The following is a 17,707-nucleotide window of genomic DNA, read 5'->3' as shown; positions in this document are numbered from 1 at the left end:
AAATATTAGGTCATCTTAACTTAAATATTCTTGAAATTTAGATTTCAGATCATCAATCTCAATTTAGAAGAATCTTCTAAAATTTTATTTAGTGTTGTAAATGAAGAAATCTTTCCTGTTATTTATTTTTTCCAGCATAGTCTTCTTCTTAAATTTAAAAATGATTTCCCCTACAGCAAAAAGCTTATTAAAATTTCTAAATACAGCACTTAAGTAGAATATTTTCTCAACCCAATATTTGTCGTTAAAACGAACAAATTATACTTTTTTATGAATAAATATTATAATTTTATTTCCTAGTCCCACAATCTGTTTTGTATTGGCATACTTAATGTAAAAATATTTTGTAATCTTCACACAGATGTCTCTGTTATTGGTTTGAAACTTAACTAATAATAATAATAAGAAAAATATGTTTTTAAATCTAAATTCTTAATCGAACCTCTTTTTGCTTATTTTGATTAATTATATAAAGTCAATAAACATATTTTTTAAATTAATATCACCCTCTGAGACTCGCATAAACCAAAAATCTATTTTCGTCCATTCCTATCCCCTAATCCAGGCCCCCCTGTATATTCTATATTTAAACTAAGAGTATATGCTCTTTCAAATTTAGATTATTTCAGTCTCTCTCCCAGAACGCTACTGCCGTTCATTAGAACTGAATTCAAAAAATGTGAGACTTAATTGTTGACTTCCTATCGTGAAGCTATGTTGTGTCATCTCCGTTGAAATTTAACTCTTGCTTTTAACAATTGTTCTGCGAAAACGATAGAATCGCTGTAAAAATATATAAACAATTATAAGTGAAAGTGAAACGAATAAGACAACGACCACTTAAAAGTAAACTAAATAATTTTTCATCAGTCCGTTGAAATGTGTGAAAATAGTGTCTGTATTTATCACATATTTCTTTTCACATAAAATATGATATAGTAATTAAAATCTTTAATATAAACAGTGTACTGATGTACTTATAATAGAGATGACTCCCTAGTGAATTAATAATTAACTAGTTGTGTCAGTGAGCTTCGCCCGGAGCATCAACTTGAAGTGCTTAATATTTTTTGAAAATTGTTAAACACTTATATTTCACTCATAATCTCGTGTTACCCGCTCATAAGGAAGCAAATATGATAACATTTATAAACTTCAATACTCATCAGTAATTGTATGTTATAAAGTGGTAAGCTTTAGTTATAAAACATACAATATAATGGAAAAACCCCATTGACAATATTAATATGTTCTTAAAAATAATAGTGAATGAACAGTTAGGTTTGACTCTTATTTTGTTCCTAGTTATATATTATCCTTCATCATTCATATATGATATATGATATACAAACACTTATAATGTTCAATTTGTCTTTGTGAGATGTTTGTTGTATAGTAAATAAGTAATTTTAAGCTGGAAATTGAAGCCGCTGTGAGCAAAAAAGAAATCTATTTAGAATATTCACATTTTTTAGTACCTATCAAGATCTATGTATTCACAACCAATTGTGTTCAATTGCACAGCTATGTTAGATGTAAATTTATCAACAGCATAATTCGTTTGCCAATCTTAAGGGTAACCTTGTGCCATAGTAATTTATTTAGATGCATTTAACTTTAGTACTTAACTAAAAAACTGACATCATCTCTTAGCCTAATTCAATTTAGTCACAGAACCAACTTTATTTATTTTAAATCATCCATTTTAACATGAAAGGCGTAAGCCAAATACGTTACAACTGTGTAAACATAATCAACAACACCAGACTGAGATCATCTATTTTATTAACTATAAGCTATTAATACAGCTAATAGTCAATAAATGTCACTAACCATGACCTAGGTATAACTCGATTTTATTTTTATTATTCATCACAATATTCATCCATGAGATTAAGAACATTTATGAAAACATAATCTGGATGATGACAATTATAATTATATAATTTCTGATATCCGATAGAAATTGAAAAACGCTAGATTTAAGTCCAGATCTTTCGGGTATTAATAACTGTCTATATCACTGATTTATCATGCTAGTTATATTTTATAACTTACCGGTAAGATAACCGAAGACAACCGAACTTCACAAGTGGTCATGTTTCTGAACGTTATTATTTGCACGATCAACCAAATTCCAGAAATATTTTAAGGATGCGCATTTATATAAAAACAACGTTTTAGAAAATGTGATATTTCTTTGTGAGCATCCGTCAGTTCTAGTGTAAAAAATATTTTATTTTTGTTTTTAGTGAAACACCTATTTTAACCTAGCCCTATTAAGGAGTTTTGATAAGAAAGATTATCCAAAGAATATGTTTAATAAATTTCTAATACAATTCCAAAACTTAAATGCCTGCTGTATATATAACTTTAAAAAGTATAAACTAAATCTCTATAGAAAGATTAAATTAATATAATTTCATTGATATATTTCAGATTAAAAGCAGTATACACAAAAAACTATTAATTTATTATTAAAATATACTACGAAGATGGCTCCACAGCAAGGTATACGATGTTGCTGTTGCATGTGCTGTAGCTGTCTAGACTTGAACTATTTGACTAGTAGACATGGTCTGATGAAGATAGCCGAAGCTGTAAGTATACATATGTACATAACATAAATCAGTCAAAACAAAGAAATTAATTTTATCAATTCAATTCAGCTATTAGGTGGACTTTGCCAAAGTCTTCTAGTCGAATTTGGTCTGCCGGAAGCATCGACAATAGGACCTGCCTTTCATGGATTCCTAACAACCGCCTCGGCTTGTGTTTTAACAACTGGAATTCTGTTAGCAAGCTATATCGTATCTCCTAAGAGTCAAAATCTCGTCAGACAATCCATTTTTGTGAGACTGTGAAAAATATACAGATATTTTATTTTAAATCTAATTTACTAAGCATTAACTTTAATATTCCAGGAGTTCATGTTCAATATGGTGTCTTGCTTTTTATACTTGAGTGCTACATCTTGTCTAGCAGCATCGGTTCACATATACATGTATCCAAAATATGCACTTGTGCGGATGTATTCGGCTTATCCTGCAATGACGGCCGTTTATGTAAGTCATTTATATATGTAATATATAATATTAAAATCAAACATATCCATTTGTACCATTTCTTTGCTATCTATGCAGATAAAGGAAATAAGCACTTATAAGTCCAAATTTAATTTAATTCTAAATTAAAATGCTATCAAAAATATATTCAGGACAAATATTGTAACTCTGCTTTCCGATTATCCTTCAATGAGTCTAAGATATATGCAAAAAATAGTAAACATCTTATATATGTATTAGGTATTACATTAATCTTTAAAAATATCCATTGATAGCTATTCGGTAAATTATTAAACTGTTCATAAATGTTTTAAGAAATGTATTAGAGTTTTAATAATAAATCATGTTTATTGCAGTATATTGGCGTTATAGTTGGAGTCATGCACGGTGTTGATGCTTATTTAGCATTAAAGTATTTCAAAGGACAAAGATGAACATCTGATGCCATTTAACTTTATTTTTATTGTTCTGTGATAATACATACTTGATGTTTTTATACTTATAATATGCCATAATACCAAATATTTGCTTGTAATTTTTGTATTAACTTATGTATTTTTATATTTATTGATGTAATAAAAGCATTTTGTACTTTTTTGTATAAAAGATTTGTATTTATTTAATTGATAAAAATAAATATGTAGTATATACATATATGATAATAAAACACATATATCAACGTGTAAAGCTTTTGAAGTTAGTTTCAAGTGAAATAATAAATATTTTAATAATGGTTTTAAAGTTGGCTAAATGTATTTATTAATTATATTTTATTATTTTTTTGTACATAGTATTTACATATATGATAATATAATAATATAATTTAATCTATATTGATATTAAATGTATATACATACATATATTCAAGTAATGCATCATTTTAAAAAATGTTTCAACATTATAATAATTAGAATAAGTGTTTTTTAATAAAATTATGTATTATGACTTAATTATCAAGTATCAAGTATAAAAATCAATTAGTTTATTTGTATACTGTATTAATGTACTCTCAGCTTATTTTTCAACAAGTACGATATTAGAGTATTTTTGTTATTATTTTAGAGTAATAAATGATAAGAATATGTTCTTTCTTATCTTTTTAAAATAAACTTTACTACATGATGTTTGCCTTGTAACTGACTGAAACGTGAACTTTGTATACAACAATCATAGGATAAGTCACGATTCATGACTAATGCACTTCTGCAATATAACAGCATTATATAATTCAACAATAGTCGTAAAAAGATTATAAGATAATTTATATTATTCATCAGAATTTAATCATCATAACAATGGGGGAAATATTATAGCAAATATATTTTATTAAATAGTAAATTGTTTGTTAAAAAAATTTTTGATGTATAGAATCATTAACGATTTCTCATGTTGACAGTACTGTCTATGACGCACATGTCAATTCATTAACTATATTGGACGTGTAGTTTGTGTTTTACAGCCAAGTCTAAAGACGCACTTTATCACGCTCGGTGATTTCTTATTTGAAAATTCTGAATGAAAGTATTTACAATAAATTATGCAGTGAAGTAGTGCAAATGTAGAAGAATGCTTTTGGCGAGAATGATATGTTCAAACTAAGGGTTTATCAATGGTATAAATGTTTCCAAGAAGACCCTAAATACTTTCTAATAAAAAATCTTTGAATCATTATTAAAAAAAATGTTAATAATCTCAGAATCATTATTAAAAAAAATGTATTACAACAGAGTAAATACAATCAATCCCTACAAATAAATTGGGAATCAACAAACTTCTTAGTTTGGTTTATCTATAAAAGTCTGTAAATCAGTGACATACATGTTATTAATTATATACTATAATTACAGTTTACAACCCATAGGTGCCACTTTATAGATTTTTTCATTTCAATCCGGCCCTAACAGTAAAGTGATACCCTTTTTTATTTTGCGAAAAAAATTGTGACAACGTCGTAACGCCGTAGCTATTCACCCAGCTTATTCTTCCTGGTTCTTTAGATAAAGAAGGCATAAAAGATTACCCGCAGCAGACTCGAATTTTCATTTATAAAAATGCGCTTCATTTATAATGTGACATCTATGAACTGTAAATTACAATACATTAGATTTTATAATTAATTATATGGATGTCACCGATTCCCAGACTTGAATACTTACTTGTATGCGTAGGTTATTTACCCAGTTGTAACGCTTTGGGCCTACGCCTGTCATGTTACTGTGGGGGGGCGTTCACACACTCGCGCAGTTAATACCATAACCAAACGATAATTCCAAGAATATAACTTTCCAATGGCGTAATTTAAACAAAGGGTAACCCGCAAGAACGATAACGACAAGTAACATAATAGACCGACACTTAACAGATGTAGGCGTAGATAAACGCGTACACGACGTTAATCAGAAGCTTCCATTATGAATACGCTTTGTCGTGAACTTTCGTCAAAAACTTCCACTAGATGTTCAAGTATTGTAACACACATTGACGAACAATTTGGCTTCCGCGAAGGACACTCAACAACGCATCAACTTAATAGACTCACGGAGCACATTTCTGCGAATTTTAACAGGAAAAAAAGCACAGGATTTTTAATGTTAGACGTAGAGAAGGCATTTGATACTGTGTGGCATGAAGGGCTAGTATACAAACTAGATAAGTACAAAACCCCACACTATCTGATACAAATTATCCGATCATACCTCCAAGATCGAAGCTATGTCGTCTCCTTAAATAACGATAATTCGACACCGCGTAAAATACCAGCCGGGGTTCCTCAGGGGAGCATACTTGGGCCGTATCTTTATATAATATATACAAACGATATTCCAATTTTAAAAAACACCAGTCTCTCTATTTACGCGGACGATACGGCCGTTTTAACTAGTTCATATGGTCTTAAACCAATAGCAACAAAACTACAAAAATCTTTGCATAACTTAAATAAACATTTAAAAAAGTGGAAAATAAAAATAAACGATGATAAAACTGAGGCAATCATTTTTACGATGCGCCGGCAACCGTTGCCTCCGCCTTTAAAAACCGAGCAGGGCAAAAACATTGAATGGAAAACGAGTGTTAGGTATCTGGGTCTTCACTTAGATTCTAAATTAAAATATACAAAGCATATAAAAGAAGTACGGTCTAAAGGGCTTGCCGCCATTTCAGCTCTGAGACCCATTTTTAACAGAAAAAGCGCGTTGACGATTAAAAACAAAATTTTATTATATAAACAATTAATACGACCGATATTAACATACGCTTGCCCAGTGTGGAGTAATACGTGTAAAAATAATTTTAATAAGTTACAAGTAATTCAAAATAAAGCTGTAAAAATAATTTATAACACCCCATATTATACTAATTTAAAGAAACTCCACACTCGATATTCTATACCTACAATTAAAAATCACATTATTACTAATACGATAAATTATTACAAAAATATCTCGCGTGAACATAATAATAAATTAATTGCAAAAATTGGTAACTATGACAAAGTCACACTAAATTTCAAGTATAAACATAAAATGCCTAAGCACATAATGCTTTGATAGCAAATCTGTAACCACGACTTCAATAGCCCCAGTTCGTAAGTGTTATTTTTAATTATGTATCTTATATTTTATTTATTTTATTTTCTTTTTCTTATTGTATAAAGGTTTTAGTATTTTCTCCTTAAATTTTACTTATTAAATATTGCATATTGTTGCCTTTATTTTTATTTAAACTATTGTAATTTCGCTTGTAAACATGATAATGGCTAAAAGCCAGAAACATGTAATTTATAACTTGTATAAAACTAAATTATTTTTGAAATAAACATTTAAAAAAAAAAAAAAAAAAAAAGTATTGTAACACACCAGAGAGCATCCTAATTCGTATCAAGCGGAGCTTCGATGAGCATCGACCGAGACTTATTCAAGAGACCTAGGAAGCCGTCAACTTTAGTCCAGCTACGAAGTACGAAATCCAGAGTTCAACCCTATCTTCGAAGACACAGATAAGAGTGCACATCACGTATCTATAAGTTATTATGTACGGGATTCAAAATTGTTGCAAATCTAATAATAATATTCTATTCAACTATTTATGAATTTAATTAAATATCTTCCATTGATTTATTTTTTACTTGCTTTTGTTTTTAGCGGATAATTTTAGTATATAGAGATTGTTTTGAATTATTAATACACATATTTTACTTTAAATATCGGGTTCCGGTTTTAAACATACTTTCAAGAACTGACTAATTTCATATGTCCAGGTTTTCCCACTCACGGATCGTTAAACAGCTTATATGATACGGCGGTTGTTACTTCTCAAATACTCAGAAGCGATTAAAATGTAAACTTGTTTTTATCATATCGATCAGCACCACCTATGTTGGAAAACGCGTATCAAATACAACAACACAACAATCCCGACCTTGCCAAACAAAATATTTTGCAAGTGATCAGTCGTCACAGAATGTGACACCACTCAGTTTTCCTGAGCAGCAAGAACACTGTGGCCGACGGCCAGTTGCGTTGCGACCTCCGGAGCACCAAGAGCGTCGACCTCTTTCTGTACTCTCTGTACTGTTTTGCTCGTACCAGTCGGAGACGTCTCCGCTATCAGCATGGGACAAAACAGGCCTAACGGTTGCTGACACTTGTGACACTGTATTCATAAAAAAAATACTAGAACACACTAGTCTTCTGAAAAGTTCTGGAAAATGGAAGAAATCACGAGGCAGAACCTGTTGCCGACCCGATATGACCCTAGGCAAGACTCTTGGAATGGTGAGCTTTCGTTGCATTGTGTGTTGCATTATGCGATTTCTAGTAATTTAAGTTGAAGTTAAGAAATACTCGTGTTGAAAGTCACTCGGTTTACTTTCATTTCAGTTGTTGACAATGTATTTTTAATGTATTCTATATCTTTCAATTTATATTCAATGCTAATTTATGTTTAGTTTAAATTAAGATATATCATTTTAAAAGTCACTAGTTCACATTTAATATAATAAATCTACAGTATATTCCTATAACCTTTGATATTTGTATATTGATGATTTTTTTGTGTTAAGTAACTAGACTTATATTAATTCTAGAAAGTATACATTACTCTCATATCTTATATTTATGTATATATTTATTATAAAAAAATCATCAAACATACCTACAAACGTATTGTTGAATTAAAACAGATGTTAAGCTAGCAAACATTTAATCGCTAAAAATAAAAAAAAACTCGGGGTCATTATAGTGGCTTATTTTTTAATGCGGTTAATTGTACTCTTACTTATTTAGATATATGTACTTTCAATTGTTTATTGTTGGCTTAAAAATCACATTGACTCATGTGTAATTAAACAATGCAGTTATTGTTATTTTCTTCTCTTCCGTTTCCGATTGTTTACGTTAGAATTATTTATCAAAGCGATCTATTGATTACAGAATAATCTGACATATGATGGCAAATCAAATATCATATAACTTTTACTTATATTAAAATTATGAAATCACAAACTTCACAGTTTTAAAATTAACAAATCTTTTTTGCAATTATTCACGTAAACTAAAAGATTCCGGTGACTTTTAATCTGACGTGAAATATAAAGTGACTGCTTCCTTATTTTTTATGGGTCGTCTCGGATGATACTTGGCGTAACTCCGTGTGGTACAAATTCGATTGAACTCTCGTTTGTTCCAAGTCGGAAGCGAAGTGGTAAAAGTGTCATATCTTGCCTGAAATTCTTAATGAAATTTAACTTATTATGCCGTTTTCGCTCTTATATATTTTATCAGAGCTAGGAAACGTTCTTTGCCCCTTTTAATCTCGATCTTTTGTGGCGGAAACATGCTATTTTGTATTGTCTAAAAAATATCTAACTTAAATTTCTTTGCCTAACGGCGATGATAAAAATATCCGTCGATTTGGCAATAATCATTTCTATTTACTGCATAATATCAGATTCAAATATTTGACGAACATCCCATCGTATTATGCACCGATCTTTCGACTTTATTTTGACACCGTATATATTATTTTTAATGTGTATTTTAATCCGCTAAAATATACGATCGGCACACGAATTAATGAAAGTCATTTGCCCTTACTACTCTCGATCATCTGGCCAATGCGATGATTTGGGGGCAGAAACAGACTATTTGTTATAGTTAAATTTCCTTTACCCAACGGCGATGATTGAAAAATCTTTGATATGACAATGTAATACGGGTTCAGACACATTTAACCAATTCTTTGACTTAGTATTAGCACCGAATCAAAGCGGAAATAAACGATTTGTTATAATAAATATTTATTAAAATTTCCCTTTGCGTAATGAATATGCTTCAAAAAGCGATGGACGTGGCAATAATATAAATTCTATTAACCAGATAATATCGGGCTTAGATATCTGACGCACATCCTATTGTATTATGCACCGATCTTTTGGATTTGTTTTGACACCGTGTATGTCCTTTTGTAAAATGTTTTTTGATCCGCTAAAACATACGAGCGGCACATGAGCTAATGAAGGTCATTTATTCCTTCTACTCTCGATCATCTGACTAATGCGATGATTTGGGGTGGAAACAGACTATTTGTTACTGTTTATTAAATTTCTAGTTAAAATTGCTTCACCAACGATGATGATTAAAAAACCTTTGATTTGGCCATGTAATGCGGATCCAGTCACATTTCTTTGCCTTTGTATTAGCACTAAATTGGAGCAAAAACAGACGATTAGCTATACTAAACATCTACTTATAACGATTTTAAAATATTTAAAAATAACATTGTCTGCATAATATTGGGTTCAGATGTCTGTCACACATTCTATTGTATTATGCACCGATCATTTGGCTTTGTAAAGTGCTTTCTTTTCGTTCAAATGTGCGTACTTGTATCACGTTTGTTTCACTGGCTTTTAGCAATTTTAATAAAGATGGTTTTTATAAACCTTAGTCTAAGATTTTATAAATATATTTGTTAGTATTGCTTACACATAATAAATTGGGAATATTATTTTTAATGTATAATTGTTGTATGATATCGTTAACATAATTTAAATAACCTGTAATAATCAAAGAGAGTAAAGTATTAATGGAGTAATAAATTATCGGTTATTTTATCTTAATTGAATTTATGTATAATATATTGTTGTTACCACAAAGATAAATTAAAAAGAGCTTCTGGATTATTACTGTTATCATAATGTAACAAAAATATAAATTAAAGATTAATAAAAAGCATAAAGTTACCATCAAAATCAAGTTTGTCGAATCGGTAAATTATGGCGAAACGAATCGACAAAATTCCATGAAATTTTTATTAGGAATTTACCGATTATTACTGTTAATTTTCATTGTTTATTTTATTAAGCATAAACATTTCATATTAGCATCGTATTGGTTGAATAGTCTTTAAAAATATATAAATTTATATTTAGCTCAAATCTTATCAAGTATTATAATATATTAAATTTATTAAAAGACATAAAAGTAGTTTAATTTTCATAATACAATATATAAAACAAATAAAAATAATATTTAGGGGCGTATGTGTTATATTATTGTAATTTAATATGCGAGGACTTGGATAATTTAAATATACCCTTATATAAATATATGCACAAGTGTAGCTTTTTATATTATATTTATTTTAATAAAATGTGTTTTTATGGACAATATTTTACATAAATTTGTATTATAAAATATTTTATTTTATTTGTGTCAACCGGGAGCGTACGGTGAGACACATTCCCTTTCGCTCGCTCGCTCGCGTTTTTAGTGATGAGAGTGAGTGAGAGATAAGGGCGTGCATTACGTGCGTTCCGCACGCCCACATCTTCTCATTTATATGATTATAAATTTATATATTGTAGATATACAGAAGTTAAATTTTATGGCAGCTATCTGGATCATATACGATCGAGGGAAAAGGAGGAGATAAACGTCCCTATTCTCCCACAATTATTTTATTAATCTGGATGATTTGAGGCAAAACTAGAATTTTGTTATTATCTGATAAATATCTCATTAAACTAATATAAGTTTGGCAATGGTGATTTACTCCATGCTCGCTTGGAGACGATATTCGTGGGTAATGTTTTAGAGTGCACATACTTTCGATAGCTTTCGATGGAACAATAGATCAAATTTATGAATAAATAGCCTTTGCTAATATTTTGTATTGTATTATACTTTATTCAATTTGGCCGCTGAGCCGCTCCAATTCTTTGTGAATAGGAGAGACACAACTTGATTAGTTTTTATTAATCTTGAACAACTAATTGTAATGCAACGATTATAGGTAGTCCCAACAAACGTTCTTCCTAGAAACTATTTTTTCAGTAGATACCATATCAGTAATTAAAAACTGATATGATTATACTACATTACAAACATATGGAATAAATCCTTGTTGTGTTGTCAATACTTTCTGTAAAACTTAAGGGTCATAAATGGCTTCACTGAGACTGTTTGAATACTACATCACATTATATTTTTAAGTCTCAGGAATTGAAAGTGTTGCTAACAGAAAATCTGCGTCGGAGTAGATGATGACCCTAACATCAGGAAAATAAATTTAGAAAAAAGATACTGTTTTATATTCTGTACAAATAAAAATAATCATGTGTGCTCACTGTACTCGCTAATCGGCTAATCTCTAATTGAAGAGAAGGCACTTGATTTACTTTATGGTCATTCAAGACAAACCGAATATAAATCGAATACTTTCTCCGCAATGAAAATTACTTTCACGTTCACTAATGCAACGAAACGATGTTTTCATTTATATATTATATTATATCTATGTGTTGCCATTATTTAATCCCAGCGATTATTTATCTTTCATCATTTTATTTAATAATAAATTTAATCCCGACTATTATTTATTAACAATAGGCATTTATTATATTGTTTGTAATTCTATACACGCTAAATATTCTATAGCTTATGAACAACTTATCGCACTGATAAAATACATGTGAATAAAATCGAATGATTCATATTCGCAGAATTTGTGAATATAAATATATTTTTCACTAACTATTGAAAAGTTCAACATTTTTATATTCAATGAATTCGTAATGAAAGTAGTTATATAAACCCCATAGATATTGTAGTACAGCGTTGTACCACATAAAAAATGACATTGTCACTTTTTTAGAAGGTTTCGTAAGGCAATTTTGTATTGTATATTTCCAGTTGGGCTAGCTGTTCATTGATTACTCATAGTTATATTTCAAAACTATTTATTATTAACTTACAATCGTCTCATTTACATTTTCCGGCGTTTTGACTATTGCAATTTAATATTTTTACCGGAAATTTGTCAAGAAATTTGATTGCACTTTGTTGTTTCCTGCGTTTATAAATTAACTCTATAATTTTGAATCAAAATAAAAAATGTTTGTGAACCGCTGATTAGATTATGAATTCTAATAACATGATTAAAAAAATATTACGCTTGGATGATCAGTCGTTTTTTTCTTTAGTAATTCGATTGTCATCGTTTCGTTTGTAGACTTTCAGAAGATATATTTCCCTTCTGAAACTTTCATCTACATATATAAAGCATGACGAGTGATCCACGTAAGCCATTCCTATATTTTATTGCAATTTTTATGCAGTCAACAAAAACAAACGTAACATTATTGAAATGAATTTATACGGAAATATTTTTTAGTCACGACTAAAACGATAGTTTTAGGCCTTCAAGTCACGTCGTTAAATCGCTTTTGGTGTTTCCTATTAAGAACTGTGACATTCACATGTACAGTAAAATGCTCGTATGTGAAAATTTACAATTGATCAGCGTATTCTATAATATAAGAAATATAGCTGATGAAACATTAGTGTTCATGACTTAATCGCGTGAGATTATGAGACGCTCTTCCTGCATAATTTATAGACGTATCTTTATATATTTTTTATCGATATATTTTACACAATATTTTAATCATAAAAAACGTTAGATTTCCACATAAAAACGTCATAAATGCGTAGATTCGCAACACATGCTGGCGGATAATATTTATCGCAATTATATGAATGAATTTTAAGGTCGCATATTTACTAAATACGTATTATAAGTGATATTTGATATACTTTTTTAATCAAACTAGGGGGCGTGATGTAATAATATGATTTTTAGTTTTTATTATCTTACATATGTGTATTATCTTTTTCCAAAGAATTTATTACTTAGATTATGAAATGCAACGAATCGATTAAAAACTATTATAATCATCGTGACGAACATAATAAATATTTTTATGGTCCATAAAACACGAGTAGAAAATTTATTGATAACTGGCAGTTTTTTACCTCTGGAGATATTTTTTTATAATAACATATAGTAATATGTTTAAATTCCTATGCACATAATTTTCTAAAAAATCTTTAAAATATTTTTTGTAATATAATAATTATTTTAACTGCATTTTTCTGATAGATATTTCAGCAAATTCAGTGATTTCATCATCATTATTAACATATTCATACTTTGACTGACAATAACTTACATTTATCTTTTTAAGCATACCGACTCGTTGTCTTTTTGGCAGCAGGTATAAATAGTCTTAATATTTAGAAACTGTAATTGTATTTTAAGCAGAAAGAATACAGGTAATTCATAAATAATGCAAACATTTAATTTTTTCTACAGCGTCCGCATTAAATTGAATAATTCTAAATATAGCGACTTGCATTAGACTTTGATAATCCTTTTATATTATATGTTTTTAAAGACTTCATATTGATAACGAAAAATAATTAAATAATCTATGCATAGTACCATCATTTATGTCGTTGTAGATACAGAGTAAACGTTAGATAAATATAGATTATGAGCTGCATAAAATACAAACAGTACTATTATTTTTTCTAAAATATATGCTATTATGAAATATAAATTAGTTCCAATTTAAAACCCTTTTATTATTTTCCAGTTAATATATGAACAGAAAATCTTTTATTTAACGATATAATATGTTAATGTAACGGTAAAGAAAGTCGAACTTTTGGATTTAAAATATGGCTTTATACATATAAAATATCTTTAGCTTTTACACTGCAACCAAAAGATGTCCTAGATTACAGAAACATTGTTTTTTTAAGTATTACAGTTTATTGAAAACATTATGTAAATGTAATACATAAAATGTTAAACCATTTTGTAAACCGGATTCTCCTAATTATGCCATAATTTCGCTATACACGTCGCATTGCTTTAACTTAACTTTCATATTTCACCATTAAATCCCACGTATTTATAACTACACGTCAAGTGACAAGTAAAAGTCGAGCTATTTGTTTATCAATAATAAAGTAAATCATAATAGAGAGTAACAACCACTCAGCTGACATTAAATAAAATTATGCAACTACATTATATGATGTAAAATTATTTCAACGAATTTATATGCTCATATATATATACAGTTATAATGTACATTTTTTTATCATAATAGTATACATTCAAGGTTTAAATGCAACTAAGCAATCCTTAGCCTTGATTTACTAGTAAAATATGGTGCTGGTACACTATAAATATCTGTTAAATTATTATAGTTTTATATTTATCATCGTTATCATTGCTTTCGTGCCATTTAGTTAAATCATACGGTTAAAATGTGCACACATTGTTATTTAATATTGCGATTATGCACGTAGAATAAATTATTAGTAACGTTGATTACAATCGACACGATCTAATGCGTGATATAGAAGTTCTTCAGGAAATAATATCATAAAAAGTATATTAGCATGATACTATTGAGTTGTCAAGAAACTGTATAATGCAGGGCTGTGGAGTCGGAGTCGGAGTTGGAGTCGGAGTCGTGGAGTCGTGGTGTTTTGGCCGGAGTTGGAGTCGGAGTCGGAGTCGTGAAAAATGAGCGACTCCGACCATTTTTTCTATAAATTGCATTTTTTTAAATTATGAAATTTTCATTGCGTAATAATGAATGTGTATAGCGTATGAATATTAAACGTGTAGAAAAACACCAAAAATACCTAATAAAATTAAACTTTTTTGTCGGAGTCGGAGTCGGAGTGGAGTCGTGTTGTTGGTAAATATCGGAATCGGAGTCGGAGTCGGAGTCGTGCTTTTTTTTAACGACTCCACAGCCCTGGTATAATGTCTTTAACTTATTTTATTTGCACAACCTGTCGTTGATAAATATTTAATTACAATGTTTTATTAACATCTTTTGTAAATATATTTGTAATATTATTCATCCATATTAAAAGACTAATGACACATTAAAGTAAATTTAGTAAAATTTCTGGAAAATATTACACTTTAATGATCAAATTTGGTATAATTAATGCATCGTTCGGAAAATTACGTTAACGGTTTTCATATAGTATTTATCTAACTCCCATATCAACGTAACAGGTTTTGATAAATATGCATCACAACGCAATAGTTAAGTACTACAAGTAAGGTTCATAGTCTAAAATTATATATACAAATACAATGATATAGTATTTTTATATTATATATTATTTATTTGCTATACTAATAAAAACTGCATTAAATCATAAGATTGTTGATCTTATAAGGATAAATATTAAAATATTGAATTTTAAGATCACATACCTCTTCTTAGAATCCGATGGATTAATGTTTTTGCGATTATAACATTCTGAGAAAATAGAATAAAAGGAATTGATATTTTTGTGATTCAAGTATTACAAAAAAAAAAAAACATTTTCGGTTTTTTCCGATGTTTCATATAACTTTTGAGGTATTAAATATAATTTATTTATTTCAGAACATTTATAATATATAATATACCATGATCTCGTTATAAAATTCGCTAAATCAAAGTATGTAACTATCGTATGAAAGATTACTTTATAATATTCATAATGTTTCACTGTGTCACTCAGCTTCTTCCAGAAGCATGTTTGTAAAAATGTATCGTTATATATTATATTATATAATTTGATATTATAAAATACAACAACATTATTTTCACGATTCATTATATATTTTCTAGATTTTTTAAATAAATTTATTATGATAAATAAATTTTATTTTCCATGGCTATGAACATATCATTCATTAATATATTTATATCGGTTGATTTGTACTACTTTATTACACCTCTAATCTGTTCTCTTAATCGTAGCAGACATACAGACTAGATAAAAAATAACTCGGGCTATTTTTAAATGCGCCACTAGCTTTTTGTAATTTGTTTTGTACATATTTTTAAGTTAAAAAATATGAATCAATATTTTTATTATGCCATTGATTTTTTACAAATAATTATGTCTTATGTTAAAAAACTTATATAAAAATATCTAGTTTAAAAATAAGGTGTAAAATAATTAATTCATGGTTAAACTAATATATTTTAGAAATCTTTAACCAGAATAACTTAATTTAATATGCAAAATTATTTAATCCATCATAAAAAAAATATATTTTTGCTTTTTATTTTCAATAGAAAAATATTTAGAGCTGTCTCTAGAATTTCCAAATATTCGTTATTTTTAACTTTTTTTATATCGAATAGTGAACGATATATATATATATATATATATAGAAATATAAAAGTATCAAGAATATTTATTTTTATTTTAAAAATAATTTGATTTTATAAAAGTAAAAAAAAATAGATTTAAAAATAACTTGAAAATTGTACGAAATTAAATTTTATCTATACATGCTGCCAAAAAGACTATGACTCATTATGCTAAAAAAAATATTATCATAATAAATTCGTATTGATTCAAAAGAGACAGAAAAATTAAATACAATACATTTACAAAGTCCACAGCTGCACAATATAAACTCAGAGATATGAGTAATTTCTGAATTTCGGCAATAACATAAAAAAACAATATTTTGTTTGTTGGCTGTTATAAATAACATGAAAATTAGCAGAATAATTTCACAATAAGGACACAATTAAACATAAAATACTACCTGCGTTGTTGAAACACACAAAGGCTTAAGAAATAATTCACAACTGTGTTTTTAGTATAAAATATTTACCGAATATTGGACAAATAATCGAAATACTAATAGCTATATAAATATTCATATTAAAACTGTGAGATCTATTTATAATAAATTATTGTGTTTTTTTCAATACGTAATTAAAAAAACATGTTTTTTTATAAAAAAATCATTTAGTTTTAAAATGTGATTTTTTAATTAAATATTAAAATTCCTTTCACTGAATTCTAATTAAATTTAATCAAATACATAGCTTTCAAAATTTACATAATTTATTTGATGGCATCAGATCTATTCCATTATATCGGTATTTTTGATATTTTACTATCAATAAAAAAATGATAAGGCAAGATAGCACTGGGGCGAATATTTTTTTTAATATTAACGCGATTTATAGTTATACTTCTGAAGCTTGTATAGCTAAACTGACGAACAAACATTAAAAATTAATTTAAACCTGCATTGTCGTGTGTGAAAGCTTCCAATAAAATTAACCAAATAAAACGCTAAACCCAATAAAATATTTTATAAATTAAAAAGTACTTGAGAAAAAAGCAATTAATCTGGTAAAATGATATTGACATGTCTAATATTGATTCTTGACATCACAATATATAATTCAAGTACTACATTTTTAATACAGTTAACTGATTAACCAGAATTTATTTTATGTATCG

The 17,707-nt window shown here is 28.2% G+C and overlaps 2 protein-coding genes across 9 annotated transcripts in view; both read left to right on the top strand.

Moving 5' to 3' along the window:
• The first annotated feature begins 593 nt into the window (after nt 1-593).
• sing (MARVEL domain-containing protein sing) lies at nt 594-3,676 on the top strand. 8 transcript variants are annotated; one of them, XM_088190039.1, is made up of 6 exons: nt 634-846; nt 965-1,189; nt 2,440-2,600; nt 2,670-2,852; nt 2,925-3,065; nt 3,422-3,676. In XM_088190039.1, exons 3-6 carry the CDS (start codon nt 2,496-2,498, stop codon nt 3,497-3,499), a joined length of 507 nt encoding a protein of 168 aa, XP_088046165.1. In that variant the 5' UTR covers nt 634-846; nt 965-1,189; nt 2,440-2,495; the 3' UTR covers nt 3,500-3,676. The 8 variants fall into 8 exon arrangements, with proteins under 8 accessions (XP_088046162.1, XP_088046167.1, XP_088046166.1 ...); XM_088190042.1 differs by having other exon boundaries at nt 654-846; nt 965-1,843; XM_088190043.1 differs by having other exon boundaries at nt 657-846; nt 965-1,174.
• Nucleotides 3,677-6,922: 3,246 nt separating this feature from the next.
• Nucleotides 6,923-17,707, top strand: part of LOC148233235 (uncharacterized) — a 13,319-nt gene continuing 2,534 nt past the window's right edge. Inside the window, exon 1 of the mRNA XM_088190326.1 lies at nt 6,923-7,840. Within this exon, the coding sequence (XP_088046452.1) occupies nt 7,774-7,840 (67 nt within the window). The 5' untranslated portion in view covers nt 6,923-7,773. The remainder of the gene's footprint in view (nt 7,841-17,707) is intronic.

The sequence above is a fragment of the Plectrocnemia conspersa genome, unplaced genomic scaffold (assembly GCF_051122295.1).
Source record: "Plectrocnemia conspersa isolate PC_06_02 unplaced genomic scaffold, ASM5112229v1 ptg000008l, whole genome shotgun sequence".
Taxonomy (NCBI): domain Eukaryota; kingdom Metazoa; phylum Arthropoda; class Insecta; order Trichoptera; family Polycentropodidae; genus Plectrocnemia; species Plectrocnemia conspersa.
This window is presented reverse-complemented; position numbering and strand designations above follow the sequence as displayed.